The 24,520-nt window shown below is 45.6% G+C and overlaps 1 protein-coding gene across 5 annotated transcripts in view; it reads left to right on the forward strand.

The window, feature by feature from the left end:
• camsap1b (calmodulin regulated spectrin-associated protein 1b) overlaps positions 1 to 23,217 on the forward strand; it is a 37,238-nt gene extending 14,021 nt beyond the window's left edge. Inside the window, exons 4-19 of one of the 5 annotated variants that reach the window (XM_012878485.3) lie at positions 5,546 to 5,707; positions 7,698 to 7,778; positions 8,100 to 8,132; positions 11,458 to 11,599; positions 11,845 to 11,984; positions 12,142 to 12,238; positions 12,337 to 12,493; positions 12,756 to 12,841; positions 12,927 to 13,014; positions 14,278 to 16,543; positions 17,162 to 17,298; positions 17,379 to 17,593; positions 18,703 to 18,805; positions 18,920 to 19,032; positions 19,248 to 19,366; positions 22,603 to 23,217. In XM_012878485.3, the coding sequence (XP_012733939.2) occupies positions 5,546 to 5,707; positions 7,698 to 7,778; positions 8,100 to 8,132; positions 11,458 to 11,599; positions 11,845 to 11,984; positions 12,142 to 12,238; positions 12,337 to 12,493; positions 12,756 to 12,841; positions 12,927 to 13,014; positions 14,278 to 16,543; positions 17,162 to 17,298; positions 17,379 to 17,593; positions 18,703 to 18,805; positions 18,920 to 19,032; positions 19,248 to 19,366; positions 22,603 to 22,899 (4,236 nt within the window). In that variant the 3' untranslated portion in view covers positions 22,900 to 23,217. Of the gene's footprint in view, positions 1 to 5,545; positions 5,708 to 7,697; positions 7,779 to 8,099; positions 8,133 to 8,728; positions 8,789 to 11,457; positions 11,600 to 11,844; positions 11,985 to 12,141; positions 12,239 to 12,336; positions 12,494 to 12,755; positions 12,842 to 12,926; positions 13,015 to 14,277; positions 16,544 to 17,161; positions 17,299 to 17,378; positions 17,594 to 18,702; positions 18,806 to 18,919; positions 19,033 to 19,247; positions 19,367 to 22,602 lie in introns of all 5 variants that reach the window. The other 4 variants (XM_021324519.2, XM_036144066.1, XM_036144067.1 and 1 more) reach the window with 4 other exon arrangements.
• The last annotated feature ends 1,303 nt before the right edge of the window (positions 23,218 to 24,520 follow it).

Raw genomic sequence — 24,520 nt, forward strand, 5'->3', positions numbered from 1 at the left:
AGGCTTTTGGAAACAATGAGGAGTTTTAGAATCGCCGTCGTCGTTCCTCTAAAGAACTCTGTTGGGGCTTGAAGTCCACCGACGGTGATTGCTCATAGAATCAACACGGCGTGCTTTGCATAAAAGAGTTGTGGACACAGTTGGCTGCGGGATTTGTTGGAACAGGCTCCAGATGATTTGGTCGCGTACTTATCTTTTCTATTCAAATAAGGATCTGGGATTTGACTGTCAGGCCTTTTTGTTTAAGGACTCTCATTCAAAGTCAGGAGCTGTGATCAAGATTTTGCTTTGTCCGTGTTGGACCTCAGCGGGCTGTTGTTTTTATTCTGTCCTAACCTGTTCACAGCTCTGGTGCCTAGTTAACAAGGCCGCATGTTTCCCCGTCTTTCTTCAACCTTAGAGCCAGTTCAAGTTTTGCATTGTGGGATTTTTCATATTTTTTTTTACCTTTTATTTGCAATTTTCTCTCTGAAGAAGGAATTTGTTAGGACAGTCATTAGGGGTGAATGATTTTGGAAAATAATCTAATTGCGATTTTTTTCTTTTCTTAATATTGCGATTTAATGCAATTTTTTTTAATTTATTTTTTTCCCCCAGTTTTTAATTTATCATGTTTTAAAATATATACAAACAACAAATCAATTTGTTTCCTCGCCGTGTGGATTAGTTGCTAAAAGACCCACTGCATCTAAACTCGGTGCAGTAATGATTGCGTTCTGCCTACGATATATTTCAACCAAAATTGCAATTTTGACTTTTCTCCGTATTAACCACAAGCAACAACAATGGCATCTAAATAAAGATGTTTGTAAACAAGGACTATTTTAAACATAAACTTTTAATGTTTCTATTGATCAGAATATTATTCAAGAGAACAGCTTTTAATTTAATTGGACATCTATCCTTGTTGAACATAAAGTCCAACCAACAAGCAAGTCTATGTATTAAACTGATTGATCTGTACTTAATGCTTTGTATGATTATACAAACTCTAAAACAAGTAATAAAATTAGATTATCTCACTGCTGCAACTCTCTTCCCTTCCATGTGGAGGTGAACCCACTTTAAACATTTTACTGACACCTAATGGACGCATCTGATTCACTAATTGTTACATAGCCAAAGATTGCAGACCTCTGCGATTTGGAAATTGCGTTTTTTTTTTAATCACGATTATATTGAAAATGTGATTAATTGTTCAGCCCTAACAGTCATTGGCTCCAATGTACAGATGGGTTGAGACAGCATCCCTCAGTGAGACTGTTTTTAGCTATAAAACCTGATTTTAGGACGATTAAGCTGAATTTTATTAGTGACGTAACAATTGTTTTGTTGCTTCAGACCGTAGTTGGAAATGGGAGTATAATGTGATCATAATTGCAGTGATCAAAAGCCACATAAACAGTAGTATAATAAAAAATCAGACCTTCCTCTCGTTGAATGGGCCAAATCACTAAAGAAGTGCAGTAAGTAAAAAGGAACTGTGTTGTTCAACTGTGCATCATGGTTGTGTTCAATCATTTTAAAACCTAAAAGCAACTTTAGCTCATTGTCTGGGAGCTGCTGGTCAATCACTAAAGTAAGATTTGACGTGTGAGTTGATGGAAAGAGCTGAAGGGGAAGCTGGTTCTTGGCTGGAAAATGAAACGGAAGCGTAATTATTCTGTCTGATTCAATAATTCACTCACAGTGGGATGGAAATACAAACAGTAGCTTCTTTGGTTAATTAGTGAGGGGGGCCTTCCTAAATAAGTTGGGTTGAACACAATAAAACACGATGTAACCATCCACAAAGTCTAATAACCTGAAGTGTTTAGCTTCCTCTCTCTTTAACTTCTCAGAATTTGTGAATAAATGATCCTCTAATCACGTCTGAATTTCAGTGTTTTTTTTCATCTTTTTTAAGGTTCTTTTGCTGTCCTAACTTTAAGAAACATCTCTCAAACACGTTTCAGCTCTGTATTTGCTCTGTTGATTTTCGGCCTAAATGTCGAAACAACAGAACTTTTGTCCGTCGCCCTCCTGCCAGCCACGGTGAACGTGACGTCTAGATCCCAGCCGCCTGTAACCCTGAGATTCTGGCTTTTCCAGCTCTCTGTAGGAGCCCTTCACACAGGACGGCGTGAACACACACCAGCTCACGCGCTCCCCCCCCCCCCCCCCCCACACACACACTTTCCCCTTCTGTAACAATGGCAGCCGGCGGCGGCCCGCGGCGGGCCTCGCCCCTGCTGGATGATGTGCGTCTGCTCTCGCTGCCACCGACCTCACCAAATAATCCGCGCTGGCCTGAGTGTAAGCAGCCAGACACAAAGCCCAGCCAGGAGAGGGAAAATTACGAGATTATCTCCGATGGACTGCCGTAACCCTCCTCCCGGTTTGCTGACTTGGCAGGATGTTTCCATGGCAACCGATTTCCCTGCTATTTCAAAGCCTCCGTGTGAGCGAAGCGAGCGCTGGACGCAGGCGGTCCCTCTGCACCTCGTCTACGTTGCTTTGGGGTAAAAGCCGGGGGGGGGGGGCAGCCGCCTGCTCAGGTCAACGTGGTTTATGTGAACATGAGCACAAAGTGTACCATAACATAAAGGAGAAATATGCTTTATGTTATGGTGGGGAAATGCCAGCAGCAAATGGAACTGGAAGCATGCTGATACACACAAAAATATGGAATAAAATAAGAGACTGTACAAAATGTGCAAACTTACGACATGAGAAAAAATACTGAACAATTATTAAAAATGGCGTACTGAAAGAAAATCAACGTGCAACTGAGTACGGCGATTTTTAAAAATTCTGTTTAACTCAACTTTATTAATATAGTGCCAAATCATGATACATGTCATCTCAAGGCATTTTACAAAGTCAAATTCAATCAGATCATCAAGACAGATTGGGTCAAAAAGTTTCCTACCTAAGGAAACCCAGCAGGTTGCATCAAATCTCTCCAAGCAGTATTCACTCCTCCTGAAAGAGCGTAGAGCCACAGTGGACAGTCGTCTGCATATTCCATGGCTTTGCAGCAATCCCTCATACTGAGCATGCATGAAGTGACAGTGGAGAGGAAAACTCCCCTTTAACAGGGAAGAAAACCTCCAGCAGAACCAGAACCAGGCTCAGTGTGAACGGCCATCTGCCTCGACTGACTGGGGGTTACAAAAGAGAGAGAAGAGACACAACAAGAGAGACAAAAAAGCACAGAAGCACACATTGACCCAGGATTACTTTCTACGTTTTCTGGTAATAGCAGATGCACAAAAAACACCAACAGAATATTTATAAGAAGGAAAAAAACTGCAAAGACAGCAGGAATGTGAACACTTGCTGGGTGTGCTGGGAGCAGTTATAAAGTCTTACAGCTGCTGGGAGGAAGGACCTGTGGAAGTGCTCCTTTGTGTACCCACGATGCAGCAGTCTGTCACTGAAGGAGCTCTTCAGCTCTGCAACAGCTGCGTATGTGGGGTCTCCCACAACCTGCACTGGGTCCAGGAGCCATCCTAGGACATCCTGATTAGCTTATTGAAATTCACTTCTTCTACACCATAGAAGATTTCTGATGTCTATCCAGAGTAAAGAAAAGTCTTCAGGAGCGCCCCCTGAGCTCCATAAGACCTCAGCCTCCTCAGCTGGTAGAATCTGACCCTTTCTGTAAAGAGCATCCATGTTGGGACTCCAGGCCAGTTTATTGTTCAGGTGAACACCCCGACACCAATGGGAGTAACAGGGCTTAGGGCAACAGTTTGGCTCCCTACTGCATTGATTAATGGCAAAATTTATTAAAAAAAAAGAAATAATTGGGAAGAACATTATTTCTGGTACTCATTTCTTTTTCGTTCTCTTGTGTTAAGTTTGGATGTTTTTAGCCCAATCTAGTCTTCCAGCATTGGCATCTTACAGAGAGGCATTAGTTGCTGTTTTTTTAGTTGTTTTTCTATAAACATATTAAATATTCACCTGTTTTTTTGTAATTTCTAAATGAAAAACAAATGGGACTGACCGTTTTTGTTAATATAGCCCTGAGTGGCAGCTGTTCACGTACCCGTGCACATGTGGCCGGCCTGGCTATGTAAACAAGACTGGAGCACAGCACAGATAGATGGTCTGTGACGTTTAACCATAGTCGATCTAAAAAGATACCTTTTAGTTCTTCACATAACTATTTTTTAGTTCTATCTAAAATAATGAAATTTTGCTTATTGCTCCTTTTTTAAGATCACAAGCTTTCTGTTGTTAATGTTTTCATTTTTATCCGTCTCCGACATGGCTGTTCGTTAGGAGGCTGTTTTCTGTTGTTTCTCTCCATGTAGGCCGTGCTGTGGAGAAAGCTCTGAATAACTCTCATCTGCTGCTAACAAGCTTAATCTCTGCGCACTTCCATCAGCAATTGGATTAAGCCGGGAGCATGTTTCATTGAGCGGCGACAGAAACAATGCTGTGTGTTTATAGATCTGCTCTGTAACAGTTTTGGGTGACACGGCTTTCTGGGGTTGTTGCGTAATACGCATAACGGGCCGTCATGAATTGATATTTAGAATCTGACTGATACCAGGTTGTTGTTTTTACTGTCTGGTTTAAGAAGTAATGCCATTTGTCTGCTGGTAAATCTCTGGCTGAGGAGGAGGAGAGTTTTAATCCTAATGAAAATAGCTGGTTATCAATTAACAGTGAATTAAATAAAAAAAGTTTCAACTCTAATTAAACTGAGTGTTTAGGAGTCACGTGATTTGGCCTCCTCCTGTTGTTCTCTAATGTTAATCCGTGCACTTCAGTGACTGTTAAGGACCAGAACTGCCCTGCACCACCAGTCGCTAGCAAGAACGGGCTCTTAGTCACTGATTAATGTTAAAAAAACAATTAAAGCGATTTCTCTCCAGTCTTCTTTAGTTTAGTCTGGAAGGTAAAGGTTTTAAGACACAAACTAGGAGCAATATTTGGCAGGGTATTATATTTTAAGCGTCTTACTTGTGAATCAGAATCACAATCAGACATACTTTAATGATCCCAGGGGGAAATTGCTTTTGTTACATGCTCCAGAATACTCACATTGTTATATATATATATTTATTTATTTATTTATTTATTTTTCCACACAAGGTCATACCATGTCACAATAGTCGTGTCACTTCACCCTGAGGATCCAAGTGAAGTGAATGGAGTGAATTCTCCATACCAATATTATTTTTGTGTAATGGATAGTCTCGCTGCCCTTGATGCTCACAATGTGTTCATGCGTTTAGTTCCTGAGATGCTAAGTATCACAAAGAGTGGTGCAGATGTTATGATGAAAGAAAAGAGGGTCAGAAAAATGTGTGTAATTGGTATATTCAGCAATAACATGTTTTTCTGATTTTGTGGACCCATAATCCAACCCCTCCTATGACCATAACGATACGTGGCCTCCTAAATCCTGTGTCTTTCTGTTATACGTCGTCTTTTTGGCTAATCTCCTCTTGCAGTGTTTTCTTCAGTTACTTTCTCTGAGACCAGGGGAAAAAAAAAAAATCTAACATAATTGAATTATTGTTTTTTTTTTTTTTTTCTCTCGCAGAGTGCACACATTTCAATGATCGATGCTCTCATGGTGGCGTACACAGTGGAGATGATCAGCATCGAGAAAGTGGTGGCTTCTGTCAAGCGCTTTTCTACCTTCAGTGCCTCTAAGGAGCTGCCCTTTGACCTCGAGGATGCCATGGTGTTCTGGATCAACAAGGTTCTGACACACTTAGGAGACGTTAGAAAGACAACAGGACATTGAAATTGCCTTTCTTCCTGTCGGCTCTCTATAACCCAGCTTCTTGTGATGGCGGCCTATTGTATTTACGTGTGCTTATAGACGTCAGCTGGCGACAGAGTAAGGATAAGAAATAAGTCTAGGGTACACATTTAATGGTACTTATACATTTTTTTCAAGCAGGTTAGGTTCTGTCAAGCTTGTTTGGTTTGGTGCTAAACATATTAATGGCATTAAGCTTATTACTATAACAGATGCACCTATCAATAGGAAATCAAAATCAGCCAACTTTCCCTTGACTGGCCTTGTTTGGTGAAGAAGTCCAATATTGAACAATCAGGTTTTTCTTTCAGGATCATTTGATTATTTTTTTCATCTTATTTATAAAGCGGCACGGTGATATAACACCATGTATTAGCTTAATTTGAGACGTACTAAATGATTTTTCAGGTCAATATGTGGCATTTGAGCAGGTCTGATCCGTCGCCGAACGGGTCGCTTTACAGCACACACAAAGGCTAACCTTATAGGCATCTAGTTTTCTCATCCTTGAGTCACTCTGTTATGGTCATCATTATTACAAAATACAGTATATAAAGCTCACAAACCTGGCGGCCCGCCAGGCTTATAATACGGTGGGGGAACCACATGAGACCCTCATGAGGGAGAGCCAAAGAAACGGTAGTTTGAAAAGAAATTAAACTGGTGTCAAAGCCGAACACGAGCGCTGCAGGGTGGAAGATTTATGAATTTAAACCAAATGACGCCAGCCGCTTAATTTGTCTGAGCCGGTAGGTCGAGAGGATATACTTGTGTTATTATGCCGGTAACATATTAGTGGAAACAGGTCTTCAAATGACAATAACATGATTCATCGCAATCATTTTTAGAAAAAAATTTATCGTCCAGCAAAATTTGTTCTTGTGACAGGCCTGCTTGTCTCTACAAGTAACTTCATGACTTCTCAATCTGCCGATCCAAAGTGGTCTGCTATCAGATTCCAAAACAGAGGGAGACTGTTTAATTTCGCAACAGTGCAGTGTTTCCAGTGGCCTCCAGGGGGCACTAAACCTGGCGGTTACAGGTCTAGCGCCCCTAGTGGCTAAAGGTTTCACGGCACCGCTTTAACTGCATCTAAACTACACTAAATGGTGATTATCTGTTTATTCCCTCGTTTACTGTTGGAATCAAATTATTACTTAATGGGGACAACCTGCAGCTCATTTATTTCACTTTTGAGTTAAAGTGAAAATATGGGAACAGCCTCATTGCTGTACCTCCAAGTTTTTTATTTTTATTTTAGTAATTCTTTTTTTTTTCTGGGACTTGGTTAATCTGTGTCACTGACAATAGGCAAAGGCAAGGCAAATTTATTTATATAGCACAATTCAGTACAAGACAATACAAAGTGCTTTACATGATTAAGATATAGCAAAATAATAAAATGTAGATAGAAAATAGATTGTATGTTGGTAACCTAGTAATCTGAGCTTGGAGTGTATTGTAAACACAAATCCTGACAACCTTAATCAGCAGTGGAGAGTTAGTGGAGCATGACTTTCCCATGAAAACTGCATGTGGACGACCGGTTTTCTCACTAGGTTCTCCAAGCAAACGCGCGCAGATACAGGCAAAACAGTTGCTTCATATTTTAAAGTTTTGCATAAAGTGTAGCTGAAAGTGTCAAACTATGTGCTTTTTATGGTCTGTTCATCGCACCCTCCCTTATTTTCTACAAACAAGAGCTTCAAAGCGCCTCAGCTGGCACGCACAACCTTTCCACCTCCTAACCCAGGGGAAGAAAATAATTGTGTTGAACAAGTTGGCCAGTTTCTAAAGTGTGAATGTGTAGCAGTCATGCAGATGTTTTGAGCTCGGACGTGTCAACCTGGTAGATGCCTTGTGGCAGATTGAAAAGTCCTGTAAATATATGCTTGCTTACATGAAAACGTTGCGATTTCTGTTGCAGGTGAACCTGAAAATGAGGGATATGACGGAAAGGGAGCACAAGGTCAAGCATCACCCCCTGGAGTCGCCCAGCCACCAAAAGGTGAGGACATTGGGTGGGATTTCCCATTCCTGTACAGTCAGAGTAACGTGATTTAAAAAAAAAAAAAAAAAATCAAATCCTTCTCATATCCACATAAAGCTGGGTAAAATAAAGGCTTGTTTCAAGAAAGACTGAGACTTCCTCTGTTTGCTCTCTCTGTAATGGGATTGTGCAGATCTGAGACGTCCGATTCTCTGTTCTTCTCTCTCTACTCATGAAGCAGATCGGATCCTTTTTGCTTGTAACCTCTGACTTTTTTAATATCTGCTCCTGTTCCTCATTTGTCCCTCCTTCCCCCTCTTGTCCCTGCAAACTGGATAGTCCCCCTCCAAATGGTATTGGAAGCTAGTCCCTGTAAGTTGGATGCCGGCCCCCCCCCCACCCTCCGTCCCAAACCCCATATACACCCATTCTTACCCCCCCCGGATTCCTTTTTTTTGCACGCATAGTTTGGTGTTGATGTGCGTGCACTCCCTACCATCGCTCATCCAAGCTCATTCGGTGCTGCTGTTTGTGGCCTCTGCATCACCAATGGGGGAGAACGGACACTTCTTTTCCCATTGTGGCAAATTCGTCAAACGGGTGTATGACACTCCAGCCCTCTAAGCGCGCTAAAGATACTTTCTTTGCTTACGCATCGTCTGCCACTTTCATGCCAAGCTCAACCAGGCCGTGTGGGTTCTCTCTCTGTGTGTGTGAGTGTGTGTGAGTGTATGTGGTTATTGGCTTGTCCAGTGAGAGTAAAGCGCAGCAATCCATGCCCACACCTCTCCTTCGCTTTGCAGAGCAGACCCATCCTTGGCAACCTCCTCTCACTGATCTGCTTTATCACTCTCCCACCAGTCTCTCCTTCTCTCTCTTCTGCTTTCTCACCCTCGATAAAAAAAAATGTGCCCACGGCTTCCTCTGACAGTGACTCTGCTTTGTGTATGTGTGTGTGTGTGTGTCAGCCTGATGCCGCGCCCGAGCCGGCCCACTGCATGCTGGAGCCACAGGATCTCCCTGAACTGGTACCGGGTTCTGTTCTGGTGTGGGGGAACACCGACCTACAGCGCTGTGAAAAGTTTTCCCCCTTAGCGATCTCCAACCGGCTTTAAGATCAGACAGAAATGACCCGAATAAACACGAAATAGCAACTTTTCTATGATGATTTGGTTGATCAAAAGGAGAAGTGACCCTTTTTGGAAATATAGTTGCCCTTAAGCTTAATTAACGACTGCCATCAAGTGTTTTAATAACTGCCGGTGAGTGTTTACATCACCGTAGAGGAATGTTGCTCCTTTTGTTTTTGCCGTGGTGTTCTGTTTCAAATTTATTGGAGGGTTGACAAAGATGGCGGACTGGTTTAAGGCCTTAGGTGCTTTAGATGTTGTGCTTTTGTCACCTCTCGGACTAATTTTAGTAGGGCAGCTGCTCTTGTGAAGGTTCAAAACTCTTTTCCAGGTTTTTCCCATTTTTTTTTTCTTTCTTTAATAAGTCAAGTCATCAGTATAAAACTAAATTTTGTGGTTATTTAGGATATCTTTCTCCTCTTAAAAAACTGTTTTTGATCTGAAACCCGTCACAAAGCAGCAAAAGTAAAAACGATTGTAATTAGGCATATTTTCACAGCGCTGTATGTAGAGGCGTTAGTTTAGTAATATAGTAATAGTTTGGTTGTTAGCTGCTCCTGTGACCTTAACTTCTGCCTCTAGTTTTATGAAAGAGCCCCGGAAAAAAGACACAGACGTATATGTTGGTTAATGCTTCAATTGTTGTATTTAGGTGCAGCTTTGTCTTGTGTTTGGTCATGTTGTTCTGGATGTGTCACTTTTCTTTAGGCTTTGTGTTATTTGTGTTCTCACAACCTTGTCTTTTAAAGCTGTGTGTGTTTTGCATTATTAATGGGTTGAAGACAAATTAATGCTCATTGAACCGCTCTGCCTTTGACAAGTTGCTCTGAACATTTTGTCGCTGCGTTTTAATCGGCCACGTTGTTTAGATGCTGCAGTGTTTAGTGGTAGGACACAATATATCGCTGTCGTAGTAATAGTGTCTGCAAGGCTGATACGGTAAGGGACTGTTTGGAATGCTGTAATTGTTGACTATAATTTTGTCAGAACATGACAATTCAATTCAGTTTATTTATATGGTGCCAATTTGCAACACTGGTATCTAACCGCTTTATAAAATCAATTAATTTAATCCAGACAGACTGGTTAAAAGGTTTTCTATCTAAATAAACCCAGCAGATTGCATCCAGTCATTGACATTCACTCCTCCGGGGTGAACATGTAAAGACGGCGGGCAGTCGTCTGCATTGTGTCGTTTGCAGCAATCCCTCATACCGAGCATGCATGTGGCGACAGTGGAAAGGAAAACTCCAGCGCAACCAGAACCAGTGTGTAGCGCGTATCCAGCCTGGTGGGGGGAGAAACCAACACATGACACAGTAGACGGTTCCTGATATGCTGAGGTTCACAGTGAGAGTTTGAAGCATTGTTTGAAAAATATGGATTAATTCAAACGGACACAATGTTTAGCAAAAATATGACCATTGCATGCTTTGCTGATGTTATGCAGCCCTTTAGATTGACCTCTTCGTTATGCTTCTCTAGTGCTGAAGTTGTTTCTACGCTAGGCCCTGCGTAGCTGTGAGATTACACACAAAATGCTTGAACTTTTTCACAATTTGTGACGTTGAAACCACAAACCTCGGTGCGTTTTGTTCTCAACATTTTTAAAAGCTCAACATAAATTAGTGCAAAAAAATTATATTTTAGCGTTCTTCATTTGTTGTTTGTAGGCCCCCCACCTTTTGCTGTAAATCTAAACGGAAATCTTCTTGTGTCATCTCCAACAGCTTGGCACATCTAAGTATTTTACTAAAACCCATACATTCTTTTTATTTCTCCTTAAAATTGTGCCCTGTTAGTCTGTTGAATGAAATCCCAATGAAAAGATTGAAGTCGCTGGTCATAACTAGACAAAAATGCAACAATATAAATCTCATAATTTATATTGTCATAATCTAAAGGTATTTAAATATTAGTGGAATTATCTACACCCTCTATGGTCTGAGCTTATTTAATTTTTTTTTTGCTTTATATTTATTGAAATCCCACAAATCTTCATGTCATAATTAGCTTTTTAGCGCTCGCAGCAACCCGGATGATTGCCTTTCAGCGCTGAACATGCTCTCCTCCTCTAAGTGGGCCGATGGTTAGCCCAGTTTCCGTCCCGGTCAGCTGGTTCCTGCAGCGCAGTTTAACTGGGCTTCATCTCAGGCCATCTGCTTATCAAAGCCAGAGAGAGGCTGACCCTCCCCTCTGTGCTGTTCATGCCCCCCCCCCCCCCAACTCTAACCCCTCCACCTCCATCTCCTCACAGTTAACCAGGTCTTCAGGGTTCTCCCTAATCTGCTTGATTGTTGTGCAATTAGAGGTTTTCGGCCAGCAGCAGCATTTTTTAAAAGACTACACAGATGAAAAGTTTCTAAAGCAATTAAAACAATAAAATAAACTTCAACGTCCTGGGGGGAACCTTGACCCGCTGCCTTCATTTGTTGGCTTTGGCATTAACTGAGGGAGAACCCTCCACGGTTAATGTGCTTTTTGAATAACGTGTTTCAGCATTAATTATAAGGTACATGATGTCACTTATCCTCATGAAACCCTGATCGCCTCCCCCTGCTGGTTAGGTGCGGTACCGCAGGGAGCACGCCTCGGGCCGGCAGCTGCCCTTCTTCCCGCTGCTGGAGGACCTGATGAGGGACGTTTGTGACGGCGCCGCGCTGCTCACCGTCGTCCATTACTACTGCCCGGACATCATGAAGCTGGAGGGTGAGACGTTGTTCACTCGAACCCAGGAAACACGCCCAGGATAATAACCTCTTAATAATTATCAGTTGCCCGCGAGGAATTTGTTTCAGGCTCGCTCTGCGCACACGGACTGTAGCGTCCGCGTGTGAGACTATTTTTGTAAGCGGCACACAGCCTACAGTTCCTGTCCTCGCAGCGTGACATTTCCAGCTGGCAGGGCACCGAGCCGTACCCTGATCTGACCTGTTCCCTGCCTGTCTGATCAGATATTTGCCTGAAGGAAGTACCTTCCATCGCTGATAGTCTGTACAACATCCAGCTGCTGAGAGAGTTTGCCAGTGAATATCTGAATAAAAGCTGCTACCTGACCCTGGAGGACATGCTCTACTCGCCGCTCGTTCTCAAGGTGCAAATTATCCTTTTTTTTTTTTTTGGTTTAGAATCGTTTTGTGCTGTAAATAAAAAATGGTCAAAGCAGTCACCTTGGATCGATGCTTTTTAAATGTCAGCGCTCCGCTCCAGCCAAGCGTTTTCCTGACACGCTCCCTTCCTCTCGCCCGCAGCACAACGTCATGGTGTTCATCGCCGAACTCTTCTGGTGGTTTGAGACCGTCAAGCCAGAGTTCGTCCAACCCAGAGACCTTCAAGAGTTCAAAGATGGTAAGCGTCGCCAGCCGGAGCGCCGGTGGCTCTTCCGCTGTCGGAACGGCGGCCCTCTGAGGGGAATGCGTCCGTTCATTTCTGCCCGCTGTGTTTAGCTCGAGCCATGGCTCATCCCAAGAGTGCCCGCCCATCAGTGCCCATCTCCAACGCCACCAAGCGCAGCTTCCTGACCGGTCCCGGCGTGGCAGATAACCAGAGCAGCCCTGAAGTCTGTAACAGGTACTTCCTGCACCCTGAAGGCTCTGACCCTCTGTAAGTCTTTTCTCGTCTTCTTTACATTCCCTTCCTCGTCGTTTTTTTTTTTTAAACATGGGTACATGTGCAGTGGTGTCTGGTGTTTGTCCCCGTGCCGTTACGTGTCAGAAATGAAACTGTCTGAACTCATCCAGCTGTGGGTGTTCTCTGTTATACCCTACAGTATACTGGGAAGCATTGAGATCGTCTTAAAATTGCCGTTTCCTTTGGTTTTTGTTTCTCTGAATGATCTCGCTGCGTTTGTTCTGTTTGCTCTTAGTAAGGGGGGTCCGGCCTTCAGTCCCTCTCATCCGCTGCTCCCTCTGAGGCAGAGACAACAAAAGCAGCAAGGCGACGACAGCGCAGGTAAATAGAAGTCGCAGCATCTCCTGTGAATGAAGGTTCTGCTTCATTTCCTAGTCGTACTTCCTTTTTTATTCTTCCTCCGTAGGCCTGAGAAATCGTTCAAACTCCCTTACTCAGATGGACGGGCAGCACCTCAGAGGCTCTGGTGTAGCGTGGCCCGACAAAAGGCAAAGGTACATGAAGAAGAAACAGTTTTCTTTCAAAGCTGATTTCCTGATGCCTTGAAAAAGTATTCACACCCTCTGGACCTGAATGCACCACAAAGTGGTGCATACGTTGGAAACGGATGGAGAGTTACTATTATGATACCCCTTAATGAAATTATTTGCAAGCAACTGTCTGCAGAAGTCCCCTAAAATAGTTTGAATCTTTGTGTAAAAATAAATCTCTGTATTTATACAGCGGTTCTGTGAAGGCCTGAAAGACTTGTCCTCAGGCCTTAGCGAACAAATGAAGACCAAAGAACGGAGCAGGCCGGTCAGGGATGAAACCGTGGAAACATTTAAAGCAGAGTTTAGTTATAAAACGGGATCCAAAGCTTTGAACGTCTCACTAAACTCTGTTCAATAAATCACAACTAGAGAGCTCCTAATCCAGGAGTGTCCTACGTGCTGCCCGGTTGCCTGGCTATTCTTTGAAAGTTTTTTTCAAAGAATGTGATAAATTTCTCATTCTTGTTTCTGCGAAAAGTCTGTAATAAAAAGCTCCACACTAAAACTAGACTATAGGTTTCCAAAGCTCTTGACTTTAAGTGCCTTGAGATGACATGTATCATGAATTTGTGCTATATTAATAAAATTAAATGGAATTGAAAAAAATTGTTTAAAAATAAATAAATCCAAAAACCATATTAATTTGTTTGCATTTCTTTTAAAAATCCGACCTGTTTTTATTTTGAAGATCTCAATGAATTTCCGATCCTTCTCATACAAAAATCAGAAGTATTTTCTCAGTTTCATTAAAAAGCAGCACGTTTCGCTTATGTTTTAGCTGGTGGGGACTATAACTGAAAAATAGTTTTCCAATAATGATAATAAAATAAAATAAAAATCAAATTGTCGCAGCCCATGAGTTGATGAATGCACTCATGACAAAGTTTGGACGCCCCTGTCCCAATCTGAGCGGCATTAATCAGAGAAGGGACAGGAAGGCCCGCAGCAACTGGAGCTGCAGACATCCGTGTTAGAGAATAATATGCTGATGGACTCCACAAACCTTTATAAAAGAAGAAAGCCTGTTTGGGAAATCTGAAACACGGCGGGGGCAACATCCTGCTTTGTTCATCAGGGTCAGAAAAACCTGTTAGACCGGCACAAAGAAGCAGCATCTGTCATGTAAAATCCTAACGAAATGCATTCATGCTGTACGAATACTTCCAGGCAAGCTAAGTGTGAATATAAACTCTACGTCATAATAACCGATTGTCCTCTTTTCAGACCCCTGTCCACACTGAGCCCCTTCATGCTCCACTCGGCCACCGACAGCGACGCAGACGTGGCCTCCGGCGACAGCGTGAGTCTGGCTCGCTCCATCAGCAAGGACAGCCTGGCCTCCAACGTCGTCAACGTCACGCCCAAACACCAGACCGCGGTCCACCAGGCGTCGCTCGCCGCCGCCGCCGCCGCGGCGCGGAGAGTCAACGGCCACAGCCTGCTCAGTCACGTCAACATGGAGGACGGGGAGGAAACGTCCGTCACCCCGAAACGGCTCGACGGGACGCAGGCGCCGGCCGCGGTCGAACCCAAACCCGCCTCGGACGGCTTTTACCTCGAACCGCTGATGCCTGCTGTTCTGAAAACGGCTAAGGAGAAGTCCGTGTGCCTGAACAAGGAAGAGGAGAGCGGCGAGGCGAGCCGCTCGGCAGGTAGGGGCGCTTCACGCCGCGGAGACGGATCGTCAGCCGCCGTGCGCAGGAAAGCCCCCTCTGACCTCAGCCAAAACGTCGCCCCTCCAGGCGAGGAGGAAAACCCGTCAGAGGAGGATGAGGAGGAGCGGCGGTCGGATTTCAGGCCGGTCCCCGCCAGCAACGCAAACTGTTCCTCCAGAGAGCAAGCCGGAGGTTTCTACCTTCATTCAGATTCTGAGGAGCCAAAGAGTGTCCACGGCCCGGAGGCTGAGCTGGAAGACCTGGACGAGGAGGAGGAGGAGGAGGAGGACGAGGATTTGGATGAAGCTCTCACCGTAAAGGACCCAAACCATCCGAGAAAAGCGTACGGCGACGCCGACGAAGAAGAATCAGCCAAGCTCCAGGAGGACATGAACGTCAAAGAGCACGAGGACAAAGACTGCAACGGCGGCAGCGGGCGCTCCAGCCCCTGCCTCAGCACGCACTCCCAGGCCAGCAGCATGGCCAGCGGCAGCGTGCGCATGACCTCCTTCGCCGAGCGCAAAGCCCAGCAGCAGCGCTTCGGCAGCAACCACGACCTGCGCTCCAGCGCCTCCAGCTCCCAGCGGACCACGCCGGACGGCTCGGAGAGCAGCGGGCCCTGGAGGCTGAAGCGGGACCAGAGCCCCTCCTCCCCCCTGGGCGGGTGCGGCCGCCCGGGCGACGGCGGCACCACCACCAACGTCCTGGCCTCCGAAATCGTCCAGCTCCGGATGCAGCTGGAGGAGAAGCGGCGCGCCATCGAGCACCAGAAGAAGAAGATGGAGGTGCTGGCGGCGAGGCAGCGGCAGAAGCTGGGAAAGGCCGCCTTCCTGAACATCGTTAAGAAAGGCGGCGGGAGGAGCGACACGCTGCCCAGCTCCCTCAAAGCCGACATCTCCAAAGACGAGCTCAACGGGGAGAAGGGACCGGCGAGCAAAGACGACATGTGCGTCGACACCCGCCGGCGGGACAAAGAGGGGGAGGGGACGGGTGCCTTAGACGGCGAGAAGAAGGGCGGCGGCGGCGGCGGAAGCTTTTATCTAGAAGAGGAGCTGGACCTGAACGAGTGCAGCCGCTCCATCGAGCTGCTGAACGAGGCCATCGGCAGCATCCAGCAGCAGATGATGCAGCTCTCCCTGCAGCAGGAGGTGCTGATGAAGCAGAACGTGCCGTCCCCGCCCGCCGCAGCCACACCGCCTGCGCACGCAGCGGATAAAAACGGGGACTCCAGGACGGGAGGAGGGGGGTTCCACTTTGTGGAGCACCTCTCTGGGAACAGCGGCCCCCCCACCAGGAAACCCCCCAAGCTGAGCTCGGGCCGGAGCTCCAGGTCCAAGCCCTCGGAGCTGAAGCTAGCTAAGGAGCAGAGACAGGGCTCCAGGACCGTCCCCCCTCCCCAAGGTGGATCAGAGACGTTACCAAACCCGAGGCAGTCGGCCGGGGGCCGGTCCCCCAGAGCTGAACAGCCCGGCAGCCCCAGGAAACCCTCAGCTGCCGAGCTGATGGACAGACCGGGGTCCGGGCACGTCAGGAGCGCCACCTACCGCCTCCACGACGAGGCGAACATGCGCCTGCCGACCCGCGTGGATCTGACGTCTATATCTCTGCCCGAGCCGCTCGCCGCCGGCCCGCCCAGCACGCAGGGCGAGGCCGAGCTCACCTCCTCAGAGAAGGAGGGCGTGCCGTCAGAAGAGGCGCAGCGCAGCAAGGCCCACCTCATAGAGGTGGATCTGTCCGAACTGAAGGCCCCCGAGGAGGAGGAGGACGGCGCCGAGGACGGAGCGGCAGAGGACGGCGACGGAGAGCAGAAGTCGGTCATGGGCTTCTTCTTTAAGGTAGCGAAGAAAATCTCTCGTTTCAGGTTTTTTAACGACGGTTTCCTGAGCTGAAGTGATGCCTGCTTGTTTTATAAAGAGGGAGAAAAAAAACCCCGCAGAGCTCCTAACTGCTTTAAAAAGTTGGAAAAGATGGGCATTTCCAGGTCTTTTTGAACAAATATTGGTTTGGAGACATAATGTAATCTGCAGACACTTTATAAATCATTAATAACTGTTTATTATGCATTAATAAAGGGGGAGAAAGAGACAAAAGTGACCGGTTTCTTGCCAAATAGTGAGCCGCGCCTATATTTGGATTTCAAATTCTGTATATTTCCTCTAGAGTTGCTATAATGAATATTTCAGTCTAAAGCACAACCTTGTAACCTCAATAAGCATTTGTAAACATAAATCTGTACCGTGTAATATTCTGCTTTATCTCTGCATTATAAACACCCACAGCTATCGAAGGAGCCTTGTTGTAAAGTGATACCCAAATATTTCGATATTCAGGCCCTCAGTTCGTCTGATTCCCATTAATTGCACCATAGCTGTCTTTTTATTAATTGATTTTATCTCTGCAGTCAATTTGGGTTTAATTTGAGTTATGTTGTATGACTCTTTCCCGTACTCTAGGATGAGCAGAAAGCGGAGGACGAACTCGCCAAGAAGAGGGCAGCGTTCCTGCTCAAGCAGCAGAGGAAGGCCGAAGAGGCTCGCGTCCGCAAGCAGCAGCTGGAAGCCGAGTCGGAACTGAAACGAGACGAAGCAAGGTAGGTCCCGTCCTCGGGCGACGGCGCCGGAGCCGCGCGGTCCCGCCGAACGCTGACCGTGTCCGCTTCGCTCAAACAAGGCGGAAGGCCGAGGAGGACCGGCTGCGCAAAGAGGAGGAGAAGACGCGGCGGGAGCTGATAAAGCAGGAGTATCTGCGCAGGAAGCAGCAGGAGATGTTTGAGGAGCAAGGCCTGGTGAAGCCCAAAGCGCCCAAACCCAAGCAGAAGCACAAACACAAGGCGGCCGTCCGGGAGGAGTCCTCCAGCGATCAGTTCTCCAAGTGCTCTTCCACACGTGAGCGTCTACAATCACCACTCCACGTCTTTTCCGTTTCTGTGCTTTGCTTTATTCAGTTAAATTTTATTTATATAGCCCTAATTCATGAAACATGTCATCTCAAGGCACAACCAAATACAGACACTGAGGCTTTCAAGCCTTTATGTGTGTTAATTGTTATGATTGTCTGCTGACAGCTGATGAAATCACATTTAAGATTAGAATAGTTATTAATTAGAGTTATTGGTTATTAGAGGTACAAACTATTGTACTCCAAGTCATTTTAGGAAAAGTAGTTATTTCATTACCTCACAGAATAAATGTACTGACATTAAAGGAGGTATTTTTCAGGGTGAGATTAATGCTACTGAAATAAAAGAATATCCTTAAAGGCGTTTTGCACATCTTTACTTGGGAAGCCAACAGATATAAACCCACCTTTCTAGATATGCAGCAGAGCAATACATTCAGAGTAAGGACCTGTTTCAATTTTCTTGATTTGGTCAAAATTTGTTGTATTACTGGCGCCGGCAATTTTTTTTTTCCTTTTTCAGTCCAAATATAATAGTTATTCAGGGTTTAAAATTAATTAAATTCAATTCAATCTTATTTATATAGCGCCAATTCACAGCACATGTCATCTCAAGGCACTTATAAATTCAAATTCAATCAAATCATACAGATTGGACAGAAAGTTTTATATCTAAGGAAACCCAGTAGACTACATTGAGTCTTGACAAGCAGCATTCACTCCTCCTGAAAGAGCGTAAAGCCACAGGGAGAGTCGTCTGCATTGCTGATGGCTTTGCAGCAATCCCTCATACTGAGCATGCATGAAGCGACAGTGGAAAGAAAAACTCCCCTTTAACAGCGAGGAAAACCTCCAGCAGAACCAGGCTCAGTGTGAATGGTCATCTGCCTCGACTGACTGGGGGTTAGAGAAGAGGCAAACGGATGTCTGAGGGATAATATTATTATTATTATTATTATTATTATTATTATTATTATTATTATGTCTGAGGGAGACCTGAGGAGTAGTAAAGGCTAAAGTTCCATCAGCCAGATCTCCTTGGCTGCCTTTCAACCAAAAGAGAGTTTTATTAAACTGTAACGTTCTCTTTTTGTAGCCGACAACCTGAGCAACGCCCAGTCGGGCTCCAACCTGTCTCTGGCCTCCGCCGCCACCAACGAGGCCGACAGCGTCAACTCTGGAGGGGCCGGCTCCCAGCGGTAAATCACACGCTGGCTCCGTTTTGTAATTGCGAGCTTGTTAATTGTGACTCTGCTGCGTAATGAGCTACGACATCCAGTAATTTATCCCCCTCCTCTTCCCGCCGCGTCCAGCTGCGACTCCGTGGAGTCGTTCCCAGGCAGTCGCAACAACAGCCGAGCTGCAGAGAGGGACTGGGACAACGGCTCCACCGCGTCCTCCATCACTTCCATGGCTGAATACACTGGTGGGTCCTCAGATTTTACACCAATGCTCATTTGTTCCTCTGTGTGCAAAATTAAGCTCATTTAAACTTTGTTCAGTTTCTCTGGTGCGTTTTTGATCCTATTCAGAGATCAAAACCGGGGTCCTGCTGTGATTATCTTATTTAATGTTAATCTGGCTCATTATCTGTTTTTGTCTTGCTTGCGTCATATGATTAATCTTTGGTTCTTTCTTTAGGCCCTAAACTCTTCAAGGAGCCCAGTGCCAAGTCAAATAAGCCAATCATTCATAATGCAATCTCTCACTGCTGCCTGGCCGGAAAGGTCAACGAGCCCCAGAAGAACCAGATCCTGGAGGTCAGTTCTGAATAAACCCACAAACTCGCTTAGTTAAGCTGTTTTTATCAGGTTAAGGCTAGTGGTGTCCCCATTCCAGCGTCAAGTCCTCGTACTTGTAAAAGCAACATGATACGCTGAACCTTTACCAACTTTCCTCCTGGGCTGCAGCTCAAAGTCCAGATACCTCTCTATACCAGGCAGTGGTGCTGTACACCAAGAGGCTGTTTGATGATCTGTTAAAATGTTAAAAAGTACAACTTTGGTTAGCAACGAAGCCGCTCCGCTCAATGGATTTTCAGAGCATTATGGTCACTGAGTTATATTATACACTGGAGTGCTAATCGCCCGCTGTTAGAACGAGTCGCTATGAAGCCACCAGCCGCCATATTGGTACTCCCTATTTCCCCCAGTAACTAGGGAATATGTGCGCTACAGCATCGAATAACGAGGATTTTCTCATGTTCAGGGGGGGCTTAAAACTTTTAAAATGTCAATTGCCATATACTTTTATGTTATGTTCTAAAACTATCAAGTACTGAGATATTTAGCATTTTATTAATTTATATATATATATATATATAACAATATACAAAAACATATATTTACAAATATGTATACATTTAATATGAATAACATGTAAAATATTTCAGCACCTAATTTCCTAGTAGTTGATAGTGTTAGTACATCCACTGACTGTAGAAATACCTGTGAAACGTTTTCACACAGCTAGGAAACTGCTTGTTGTTGCAACCAAATCCTACGGGATTCTGTGAGAGTAGGGAGTAGCAAGATGGCGGCCAGTGACTTCAGTTTTTCGGCAAAATCAGCACTCCAGTGTATTATATAGCTCAGTGATTACAGTACACTCTGTCACTACCTGATAGGACCCCTGAGCTGTCTACGAGACTGCCTGACTGTAATGTCTACAGTAGGAGTGCGTTCATGTAAAGACCCCTTCACTCTGCGGACTCTGCGCGTACAGGTGCTACGTGCAGGACTAAATTTTTACGACCGCGTACGCGGTGTCACGCTATAAACTCCTCGGAGGCCAGAAGTCTTCACATCAAACTGTTTTCTAAGTGACACTGAGCTGCTCCAAGCAGGCGGTCTCAGCATCACAGTCCCTCTGTTCTCACTGACAGCTGGGAGCCTGCTGGAAAAGAAACGGCTCTAGGTGCTCAGCTAGCTGATCACACATTTTACCATCTGTTCTGCTGCTTCGTCCCGCTGGCAGAAGGTGTGAGAATTGTAGGAATTTGAGTCAAGAAATGTAGGCAGCAGTACGCTGGACTATGAAGAGTAAAACGTCTGCAGAGAGTCAGCGTGGAGTTCGCTAAGCTCACAGTATGCCTGAGTATGTAGGAGCCTTTAAGCATCCCACACCTGGAGTACACTTAGACTTAGACAACTTTATTGTCATTTTGTATACACAGAGTGCGTACAGAACGAAATTTTGTTGGCATAAAGCTTGAAAAAAAAAAAATCACAGTTAATTCCAGCAAGTTTCAGGATAAAGTTGCAGCAGCGAGCTAGCAACCATAAACCTAGTACGTTAATTCAATATAAAAGTTCAGTTTATTTTGGCCTTACATTAGAAACAGGGCAGTGTGGTCCAACTACTCTGTCCTCTTGACGGAGTGAGTGATATTACACTCTTGGGAAGAATATTTAGTGCACCTTATCGTCCAGATAATACGGCAATCAGAACATTTTCTGGATGCAGCCGATAAATCCTTCATGATTAAAGCTAGAACTTCAACAAGTAATTTAAAGGGGGGAAATGTAAGAACCAATTTGTGACTTTGAACTTCATCACTGACCTCTCACTTGGTTTTTGCGCCACTGGTAGTTTTTGCAGACTGAACCACGAAGCAGTTGGTTCTGTTTACTGAGCAGCGGACTTCTGAAGGCAACGCTTTGGGCCGGATTTGATTTATTGGTGGAGCAAAGGGCGCTAAACACAAACACATTCCAGATTCTTGATATTTCTATGTGAACCTGGGTTTCCCTTCCCCTTCAGTATTGGGTTACTGTGTTCTTCTGTCACATAAGATCATTAAAGCAGTCAGCGGTTGTAAAGTGACCAGGTGGAAACATCTGAATAGTCACACTTGGACTGAATGTTCACAACTTCAATTCAATTTTATTTATATAGCGCCGAATCATGAAACATGTCATCTCAAGGCACTTTACAAAGTCAAGTTCAATCATATTATATAGATTGGGTCAGATTATACAGATTGGTCAAAAATGTCCTATATAAGGAAACCAGTTGATTGCTTCAAAGTCGTAACAAGCAGCATTCACTCCTGAAGAAGCGTAGAGCCACAGGGAGAGTCATCTGCATTGTACATGGCTTTGCTGCAATCCCTCATACTGAGCAAGCATGAAGCGACAGTGGGAAGAAAAACTCCCCATTAACGGGAAGGAAAACCTCCAGCAGAACCGGGCTCAGTATGAACGTTCATCTGCCTCGACCGACTGGGGTTACAGAAGACAGAGCAGAGACACAACAAGAGAGACAAAAAAGCACAGAAGCACACATTGATCCAGTAATCTGTTCTACATTAGATGGTAGTAGCGGGTGAGCCGTCTTCTCTGGATGATGTCACAGTTAACAGAACGCCAGACCAGGTGTACCTACTATGAAGATAAAAGAGAGAGAACAGAAAGTTAAAGCAGAAATGACAACACATAATGCATAATTGAAGAACAGTAGAACTCTATAGACTGAGAAAATTAGATCCTGATATCCTCCAGTAGCCTAAGCCTATAGCAGTAAAACTATAAAAGTAGCTCAGAGTAACATGAGCCACTCTAGTTATAATTTTTGTCAAAAAGGGAAAGTTTTAAGATTAGTCTTAAAAGTAGACGGGGTGTCTGCCTCATGGACCAAAACTGGGAGTTGGTTCCACTGGAGAGGAACCTGATAGCTAAAGGATCTGCCTCCCATTCTACTTTTAGAGACTCTAGGAACTTATTTCTGATTGGGATTTTCTAAGATTATTTATTATCGCACCCAGTTTTCAGAAGCAGGTTTGCATTTATTTGAGCAGAAGTAAAGTTGAACTCTGCTTTTTTTGGGTTGGCAGATGTTTCACGTCATTAACCAACACGGTTCCTAAATAAGCCGAAGCAGAGGTAATTTTCAGGAACGCCTTCCTTCTGGTGTTCAGCGTTCTTTGACTCAGAAGCCAAATCCAGCTCTGCGGCGTTTCCATGACCTGTATTCTCTCCCTCTGCTGCCTCGCCAGGAGCTGGAGAAGTGCGAATCCAACCACCTGATGATCCTGTTCCGCGACGGCGGCTGCCAGTTCAGGGCGCTCTACTCGTACTTCCCCGACACCGAGGAGATCCACAAGCTGACCGGCACCGGACCCAAGAGCATCGGCAAGAAGATGATCGACAAGCTGTACAAGTACAGCTCGGATCGCAAGCAGTTCACCGTCATCCCCGCCAAGACGGTGTCGGTGAGCGTGGACGCCTTGACCATCCACAACCACCTGTGGCAGGCCAAGAGGAGCGCCGTGCCAAAGAAGAGCGGCAAATAGCCGAGCGGCTCCAGCTCCGTTTCCATGCCGCCTCATCTTCCCTCCATCCGGCTCGTCTGTCGGCTGGACGGCGGTGAAGCCCTCCGCCCAGCCCGGTCGGGAAACCTAACCGGGGGAGACGTCGCATGCGGGGAGGCCCGGCGAATGCTCCCCCCTTCCCCCACTCCATGTGTCCGGTTCAGGATTAGCTTAGTTATTTTTGAAGCAAGCATGTGACAATGTTCCTCTAACCTGTAGAGAACGTCCATTTTTACACCAGATATTTATTAGTTCAGCACTGTCATGGTTGGGAGTTCGGCCGCATCCTTCCCATCTCCCCCTCCCCCCCCCCCCTTTTTTTTTTTTTTTTTTTTTTTTTGGATCGATTCGGGCACGAAGGCGGAGAGACGTTTTCTTTTCCCGCTTAGGGCCGTCGGACTGGTCCGCCGTCTCGCCGCCATCCGTCTCTAATCCCGCCGACTCCTGCCTCACCGGCGGCCTCCGGAAACCCCCCACCCCCCCGCCGCCTAAAGAACCTCCTGGGGGTCTCCCCCACCAGACATGCGTTTGCCTTTTCTCACGCCATCGTGGTACCGTCGTCTCATCGCTCAGCCGCTTCTTTAAAACCGGACGCAGACGGCGCAGCAACAGCAAACGAAGGGAGGAAGAGAAGAAACTGCAACGGTTCCTTTAAAGTACTTCTGTTGTTGTTGTTGTTGTTGTTGTTGTTGAGACGTCCCCCCCCCCCCCCCCCCAACACACACCCGTCAGGATGTGTAGGAAGGGGGGAACTGACAGGCCTTGGTACAACGACGACTCTCTTTGTTTCTTGTTCTGTTTCAGCTTTTTTTAAATCATTTTTATCGAAGCGATGTGGTTCGAGGTGACGCGGATGTTATGTGTTTTTATCATAACGGGAATTCTCTGATGTTTAGAGCTTAGTTGTGTTTCCCCCCCTCTCTATCTCTCTTTCTTTCTCTCTCTCTCTGTCTCCCCCCCCCCACCGGGCACTCTTGAATTGTCCTGTACAAAGGTGCACTCACGAATCCTTGTCGACGGCTTCCTTTCATGCAACGTTTCCTCCACCCTCCCTCTGAGCATTCATGTCCCGTCCTCCTCCAGGCGAGCGGAGGACTCTCCCGCCGCGATGGGTGCTTCCCCGCTCGGTTCCCATGACAGTATCTGATATCCTTACGCGGGGAGGAGGGGGGGGAGGGTTGTGGTTCAGTTGTGTACCAACATTAAAGAACATTCCTCCAAGGTGTTGACAAGCACTGCCACATGGTCTCTCTTCTTCACTGTCTTTTTTGCGAAAGCGTCAAAGTGCTTCTTCTTCTTCTTCTTCTTCTTTCTGTCTGTCTGTCAAACAAACCATTCGTTGGCCTCGAGAAACAACCAGAAGTGTCGCACAAGCACTTTACTTTCCGTTCGGTTGCAGAGTTTGTCTTTTTGAACGGGCATTAAAAGGACAAACTGATCCGTAACACTGCTGTTTGTGTATAAAAATGAGAAAAAAAAGAAAAGAAATAAGCCGAACACTAAAAGGGTTGAATACTGACGACCGCAGCCGGAGGGCGTCCACTGGATCGTTGCTACTGCTGTCTCTCCCGAGAGCAACTCGACACTTGATGAATCATCTGCT

The sequence above is a fragment of the Fundulus heteroclitus genome, chromosome 12 (assembly GCF_011125445.2).
Source record: "Fundulus heteroclitus isolate FHET01 chromosome 12, MU-UCD_Fhet_4.1, whole genome shotgun sequence".
In the NCBI taxonomy this organism is placed as follows: Eukaryota; Metazoa; Chordata; class Actinopteri; order Cyprinodontiformes; family Fundulidae; genus Fundulus; species Fundulus heteroclitus.